We start from the raw sequence: 8,156 nt of genomic DNA on the forward strand, positions 1-8,156 counted from the left end.
AATTATAATGTAAGAAAGGAGTCTATTCACTTTTGCTTTGTGCCATGTCTTGTCTTTAAATAAGATAACACATACATAGAAAATAATGTCGAAGAAGGCCTTGTCTTTTTTTTTCTAACGTGAAAGCCGTTAGAATGCACTTGAAATGTTTCATTTTGAGCGTTAAATATATTAACGTTATCAATTAACTCAAAATAAAGAGAGAAAAAAATGCTTAAAAATCTCACTGATTCTTTTTGCCCCGCTACTCTTTGCATGTCTGCAAATAAAAATGTCTAGGAAAAATTAAGAAAATCATTTTTTCCTTCTAATTAAAAGAAAATTCACAAGAAAAGTTTCTTTTGGATGAAATTTTCCTTAAGAATAATTTATTAAAAATATTTTCAACCATTCTCGAGAATCTAAAGATTCTTTTTCTTCGCGCAAAATGATTCAATTCACCCCAAAAACCTTTCTGTCACAGAAATAACTGTAGATGGTTAAATGAATGGATGGGCAACTCACCTATGGGAGCCCCAATCCGGGCGAAGGATTAACTTTTCCTTTTCCTTTGCCGTAGAGCTGGACTGTATATTTTTCAATGTTCACTTTGTTTTAGGTTTTGGGTTTTAAGGGGTTTGGTTTGGGGTTTTTAGATTGGGTTTTATAATCACTGAGAAATTAGCACGATGTGCACACGTTGAGAGTTGGTTTTACAATGACGAAAAATGATGTTTCACTAAAGGGGTCTCCACTTGTGGGTGACGTATGAGAAAAAAGATTGAGCGGCAAATTTAAACCGAGGAGCCGTTACATACTCCCCGGGAACAGGTCCGAAGGATCCTGCTGAGTCTTTGAGGCGATCTCGTCGTTATCTGGAGTTGGGAGGCGACAAAGCTTGTTGACCGACCTCTTGTAGACACCTTTTGCTGTCCGAACTGTGACAACACGCACTCTTCCATCCTTGCCGGGATGTATCTCTTGAATGACTGCCAGAGGCCATCTATGAGACGGCGAGTTGTCAGTGTGAATGATTACAAGATCACCAACCTTGAGATTGGGAAGGTTGGCGAACCATTTTGTCCTCTTCTGTAGCTGAGTGAGGTATTCAGTTCTCCAACGGCGAGAAAACTCTTGTACCATGTGCTGACACAATTGCCAGCGATTGAGGCGGTTCATGGGGAGCTCTTGAAGATCTGGATTAGGTAGTTCTGTGAGTGCCTTTCCAGGTGTCAGGAAATGTCCTGGTGTAAGAGGTTCGAGCTCTGATGGATCATCGGTGAGGGGAGTAAGTGGGCGGCTATTTAGGATGCCTTCAATTTGTACGAGGATTGTGTAAAACTCCTCATAGGTGAAGTATCTGTCACCCACGATGCGAACGAGGTGATGCTTAAGAGATTTAACCCCGGCCTCACACAAACCACCGTGATGTGGAGCCCGTGGTGGCTGGAAGTGCCAGGTGACTCCCATTGAAGCAGCTTCAGAAGTCAGTTTCCTTTGGAAATCCTCAGCTTCTAGGAGTGACTGTAGTTCCTTGTTGGCTGCTGTGAAATTTGTAGCATTGTCACTGTAGATGTGCAGTGGAGCAGAGCGCCGACCTACGAGTCTGCGAAGAGCAGCAATGAATGCCTCACAAGTCAGGTCGTTGACGAGCTCAAGATGGACAGCTTTAGTGGTGAGGCAAACGAACACGCACACGTAAGCTTTACGAGGAGTGCCTCCGCGTTTGAGGTTGGGTCTGATCCAAACTGGTCCACAATAGTCAACCGCTGTATTATGAAAAGGTGAATTGAAGTTCACTCGTGCCGAAGGTAGATCACCCATAAATTGTTCGCCGAGACGGGGTTTGAAACGAATACATCGAATACAATTTTTGACTGCATCCCTGGTGAGTTTCCTTCCCCCCAATGGCCAAAGACGCTGTTGAAGTGTGGCAAGAAGTAGCTGTGGTCCGGGATGCAATTGCTTTCGATGTTCGTGTGATGCAATCATTCTTGAGAGTTCCCCCTTTGGGAGCAGAATGGGAAATCGAGTGTCATAAGCCTCAGAAGACTGAGAAGTGCGTCCGCCGACGCGTATGAGCCCATCTTTGTCGATGAATGGAGCGAGCATTCTGAATGATTTCATCCCTTGATTAGAGTGAAGTGTTCCCTTTTCAATTGCCGTGAACAAGTGAGAGAGTTTATTCTGCTGGTCCCATTTGACTAGAGCCCGTTCTGCGTGGGTGATCTCCGCAACAGAGAGTGGGCCAGTTTGATGAGGTGCCTTTCGAGCAATAGCGAGAAATCTAAATGTAATGGCAAGAACACGAGTTGCTTCTGCGTAGTCGGTAGTCTCAGATATCAACTTTGCGATAAAATCGAATGAAAGATCCTCAGGTTGATCTTCTTCTTCTAGGCTAGATGCGAGAAGAGCGGATTGCTCGTCAACTGAGATGTTGCATTGTGGCCAGTTGGCCGAGGATTCGAGGAGAAATGATGGGCCGTGCCACCACAGCGAAGATGACCGAAGATCTTGTGCAGTGGACCCCCTCGAGATGATGTCAGCAGGATTGATTGACCCAGGAACGTGATGCCAATTTTCTCTGTTGGAGAGTGAATGTATCTTGGCAATTCGGTGGGCAACGAACACTTCGAATTTCAACCCTGAGGATTGTATCTGATGGAAAACAACCATTGAGTCGGTCCAATAATGGCAGTTAGAGACGTTGTACACGTTGCGGAACTTATCCATGATGCATAGACCCAACTCGGCACTCAAAAGTTCAAGTCGGGGAATTGTTAGTGTCTGAATGGGGGCCACCTTTGACTTTGAGAAAAGTAGAAAAGATGAACGCCCTTGTGGTCCTTCCGTGACATAGTAGAGCGCAGCACCATATGCTTCCTGACTGGCGTCGCAAAAGACATGTAGCTCCTCTGAAGTTGGTGACTGAATGGTGGACGCCCAGCGGGGAATTGTGATGGCAGAAATCCCTTTCAGGTCATTATGGTAGGCTTCCCACTCGGAAAGAAGTGACGGTGGAAGTTCGTCATCCCATGTAAGCTTCAGTTTCCAGAGCGATTGTACGAGTATCTTCCCTCTGACAATGAGTGGACCCAAGAAACCTTCAGGATCGTAAAGTCGCGCAATAAAGGAGAGTGCATTGCGTTTGGTCTTAATTGGTGAATCATTAAAACTGCCCTCGTAATGGAAAATATCTTTCGTAGTGTTCCATTTCATGCCGAGAGTGCTCACGGTGTGCTCAGGAAGATCGACCGAGTCGCTAACAGAGTCACCACAAACTTTGAGGAGCTCTTTGCGGTTGGAGCACCACTTGGAGAGAGTGAGGCCAGCTGATTGTGTGATAGCGATGAGTTGTCGTTGAACTTCAAGGGCTTCTTCAATTGTTGCACATGAGAATAGACAGTCGTCTACATAGACATTGTTGAGAAGCACTTGTGAAGCTTTAGGATAGTTCTTCTGTTCATCAAGGGCCAATTGCATGAGGGCACGTGTGGCTAGGAACGGCGATGAGGCAACGCCGAAACATACTCCTGTGAGCCTGTACTCTACGATTGGTTCTGATGGAGAGTCCCTCCAAAAAACTCTCTGCAGATCCCTGTGTATAGGATTGAGAAGAAACTGGGGATACATCTGACGAATATCCGTACTGAACGCAACGGGATGCTTTCGAAAGTTTGTGAGAGTGGCAACTAGCGGAGGCTGAACTGTGGGGCCGACTTTCAAGACTTCGTTGAGACTAAGTCCCGTTGAGGAGCGAGAACTAGCATTGTGAACGATGCGCACCTTTGTTGTGGAAGATGACTCCTTGATTACAGGGTGGTGAGGCATGTAATAGACAAATTCTGATACATCCTGTTTAGGAACTGGTTCCAGGAAACCATCCTTGAGATATTGATGAATGGACTTGGTGTACTCCTCCTTGAGTTGAGGGTGCGCGTTCAGACGTTTTTCCAAACGGCGAAATTGACGGAGAGCGTTTTCCTTGTTATCTTCCAGGTTTTCCACTGTGGGACGAAGAGGAAGTTGGAGAACGTATCGGCCATTTGGGTCTCGGTATGTGGTCTTTGAGAAGTGTTCCTCAACCTCGTTGTGCTCCTGCGTTAGTGGAGGTTTAACAGAAACCTCTTCCACTTTCCAGAATTTTTGAAGAGATGCGTCAATGCTGGAAAATGTTGTGAGACAACACTCGAACGGGTTTGAGGAGTGAAGTAGGCCTACTGTTGATGGAGATTGTGCCTTGTGTGGCCCTATGAGAGACCACCCAAAATCTGTGTTCTTCAGCTGTGGGAGACCTGACCCAAGTTTGATTGATTCATCCTTCACAATGTCACCATAAACTTCCGCACCAATGAGAAGGTCAATAGGGCGAGTGACATCCCAATTAGGATCAGCCATGAAGATGTTCTTGGGAATGGGAATAGATTGAGTGTCTACCGTCCAATTAGGAAGCTCTCCTGTGATCTTGGGGACGATTAGACATCTGAGATCGACATGGAAGTCAGTGGCACGGGACCTGACAACGGTTTCCACCTGATATTTCGCAACCGATTGTGAACCTGTAACTCCTTTAATGACAATCGGGGCAGCAAATTTGTCAAGCTTCAACTTCTGACTGAGTTCCTGAGTGATGAGATTCAGCTGAGCTCCTGAATCGAGGATGGCTCTGCAGAGGTGAACCTTGTTTTCCTTGTCGAGAATTTCCACTACCGCTGTGGCCAAAAAGACTCTTGTACCTGTGTGTGAAGACAGCACAGACGATGAGATTGCGACAGTCTGATTGGGAGTGTTGTTTGGCACTTGAGGGGCAGGAGGCGTGTTCTGTTGATTCTCGGGTGGAGTGGAGGCAGGGAATGCATCGTGTAGCAGGGTCGAATGCTTTGTATTGCATTTCTTGCATGTGGAGGATTTGCAGTCCTTGGATCCGTGATTTTTGCCCAGACAGTTTCGACAGAGCTTGTGCAACTTGACGAAATCGTATCTCTCGACGGGAGTGAGGGAGACAAATTTGGAACATTTGAACAGCTTGTGGGAATCCCCCTTACAGCAGGCACATGGGTCTGCCTTGTCAGTATTGATGAGATTGGTTGCATTTTGTTTGGGACGCGTGTTGGACTTCTGTGGGGCCTGGGATTTCTGTGATGTGGATTTCTCAACAGGGGGTGTGTAGATAGCGAGAGTCTTTGCACGTTCGTCAAGAAATTTATCGAAAAGATCCCAAGTTGGCAACTTATTCTTGATTTCGCGAGCCCAAAGTGACATGGACTCACTGTCGAGGTGCTTTGAAGCCCAATGAACAAGCCAAATATCCCGTCCGTTTGCGTTCAATGAATCGAGAGAGTGTAGAATTGAGTTACAGGTTGTGCGAAATTGACGAACAGATGCTTCAGAGGAAGCCTTGATGTTGGGCTGGGATAGAAATCTCTGAATATTGTCGTTAATGAGAGCACATTGATCATCATATTTTTCAGAGAGAAGAGACCATGCAGCGCGATAATTGTTGTCGCAAATTTTCATGTGTTGCACTGTCTCTTTGGCCTCCCCGGAAAGACTTGAGATGAGATACTGCATTTTGTGAGCATCGGGCAACTTTTTGGAATCCCCAATAGTGGTCAGGAAAATGTCTTTGAATGTAGGCCATTCCTGATAGGAACCCGAGAAAGTTGGGATTGAAATGGGCTGGAGTTTAATGTGATCAGAAGCTTCATGATATGAGGGTTTGCCGGAAGAAATTTTGTCCAAAGCACTTGAGAATTTCTCCAAGAATGTGTCGAATTTGTTGGCTGTTGTACTTTCAAATGACTCATTCCCGGTAGAACCTTTTTCACCCTTATCCAACGGTTCGTCTTTGTACAAAAGCAATCTAATGGCAGTGTCGATGTCATCGATTCGAGAAAGAAGCCTCTCGAGCTCTGATTCTTCCTCCTCGACGTTCACTCCTACTTCGGCAATGATTTCCTCGTGAATGTTGAGGAGTTTGGATTTATTTTCGTATAGCAAATCGAGTTTGGCTTTCAATTGCTTACGCATGTCGGGATGATCGATTTGAGCAGTCTCCAGAGACTTAAGGAAGTTATCAATTCGCGTGAGAGAGCTCTTGACCCCTCCCCTTTGAGCCCTGGGCGACATTTTTGCGATTTTCTGGGCAGTTGATGCGCGCAGAAATAAGAATGAAAATTGGAAAGGACTTACCAAGAGTGAGGTTAAGTGCTTTCTTGAAAAATTGGCGGTGAAAAGAGAACCTCGTGGCTAAATGTGAGGTTATGATCTTCCGGACTTCACTGTGCGGTGTGTCGCAGCAATGTGGTGCTTCCGGAGAGATGAGATGACGCTTCGTTGTGAAGAGCCGTGAGATGATAGCCAGTGGGTGCTTGAGCAAGTTGCAAATTCCTTTGAAGTCGCCGATGAGCGCCCCTTGAAGGTACTTTGCTGATTGTCGTGACGGTGCGTACAATGGCCGTCACGGGGTGAATATCCAAATCGCTGGTGGGTCGTCTCCTCCGGACGACGCCGGGTTGATGGACCAAAATATGTAGATGGTTAAATGAATGGATGGGCAACTCACCTATGGGAGCCCCAATCCGGGCGAAGGATTAACTTTTCCTTTTCCTTTGCCGTAGAGCTGGACTGTATATTTTTCAATGTTCACTTTGTTTTAGGTTTTGGGTTTTAAGGGGTTTGGTTTGGGGTTTTTAGATTGGGTTTTATAATCACTGAGAAATTAGCACGATGTGCACACGTTGAGAGTTGGTTTTACAATGACGAAAAATGATGTTTCACTAAAGGGGTCTCCACTTGTGGGTGACGTATGAGAAAAAAGATTGAGCGGCAAATTTAAACCGAGGAGCCGTTACAATAACGTTCTCCCGATGAAGGACACGACGAAGGAATGTCTCAATGGAATAAATTTGAATGTTTTTATGGAAATAATGAGAAAAATAAATGCAAAATCAACCTCTTGCGTGTTGATTGATTCCCTTATATTGAGTTCTTTCGCAGCAAAAATGTAATCGCAAGAAGAAATTCTTTTGGATGTCAATCCTTTGGCATTTTCTTTTGGCATATTCACCTGCACCACGTACCAATTGCCACTTCTTCGCCAACAAGATCTGCGAGCTTTGTGTAAATTGCCCACAAAATATTCCTCTCGTTATGCATTGAGTGGGTAAAAAGAGAAGGCAAAAGAGGTGTGTATTGGTCACATTGTTTGGTAATTTTCCAATTAGGTGCGTTGATATGCAAAAGAAGGCACAGACAAGAGCGGATGATGACCATTCGTCAGTTTGCTGCTGTTGCTTGTTTTATGTGTGACATGACAAAAGGCATCAAAATAAACAAATACAAATTGTATTTTAATGCTTTGCGACAGACAACCGGATGTCCACCATTTAGCCCCGCGGTGGGGGAGGGCGGGTGGTTCCCGTTGGTGCGCGGTGGGAAAATTTTTAATTCAAAAAATTCTAACGGAGAAAAATCATGTCAAAATGCTTAGAGAGTGAGGAGAAATTGATTTCATTTAAGATTTGCAGGGAGAGAAAACGTGATTTTGCTCGTCTTTTGGGACCCCCGTCTATTCAGCTCTTGTTGGATTTATTTTAATTCATCTGATGGCGTAACGAATTCCCCAAAAATACGCGCGCGCTTTGTACAAGAAGGGGCGACATGAGCACAAAAATCACATTTATGCAGCTCACTAACAGGAGTTTTTGACTAAAATGGGGGCAATAATGTGGAACTATTTCTTTCATTGTCCCATTCTGATTTTTCAATGCACGAAGGGAGATTGTTCTCTATATATACTGAAATGCAACCAAACCGTTTCGAATTGATGTGTGCAAGAAAGACTCAAACATAGTCCATGATCTCGTAGGAAAAAAATCTCAGATGGATTTTTCTTTCAACGCACAACATCGCATGAGAAAGGGGCCTCAAAGCAGGGAGCTCTCAGATGGACCAAAAATAGAGGAAGACAGCGTTGATTTACGAGAGGTATGATCCATCCAATTCAACGACGATTAATAGGAGAAAATTACCAACGAGATTTATCATAAAAGTATGTGTGGTGGAGTCCTGCACAAGAAGGGCCACATGGTTCCATTAATTAAGAGCCCCAGAGAGAGGTCTCTGCGTGCATAGGGGGTAAGGCAAAAGCCCTATGGCATGAATTTAATTTGGTT

General features: G+C 44.9%; 1 protein-coding gene across 1 annotated transcript; it reads right to left on the minus strand.

The window, feature by feature from the left end:
• Positions 1-789: 789 nt before the first annotated feature.
• On the minus strand, positions 790-6,108 carry LOC129794555 (uncharacterized). Its single transcript, XM_055835311.1, has one exon. It carries the CDS (start codon positions 6,106-6,108, stop codon positions 790-792), a length of 5,319 nt encoding a protein of 1,772 aa, XP_055691286.1.
• Positions 6,109-8,156: the final 2,048 nt, after the last annotated feature.

The sequence above is a fragment of the Lutzomyia longipalpis genome, chromosome 4, assembly GCF_024334085.1.
Source record: "Lutzomyia longipalpis isolate SR_M1_2022 chromosome 4, ASM2433408v1".
Classification (NCBI taxonomy): domain Eukaryota; kingdom Metazoa; phylum Arthropoda; class Insecta; order Diptera; family Psychodidae; genus Lutzomyia; species Lutzomyia longipalpis.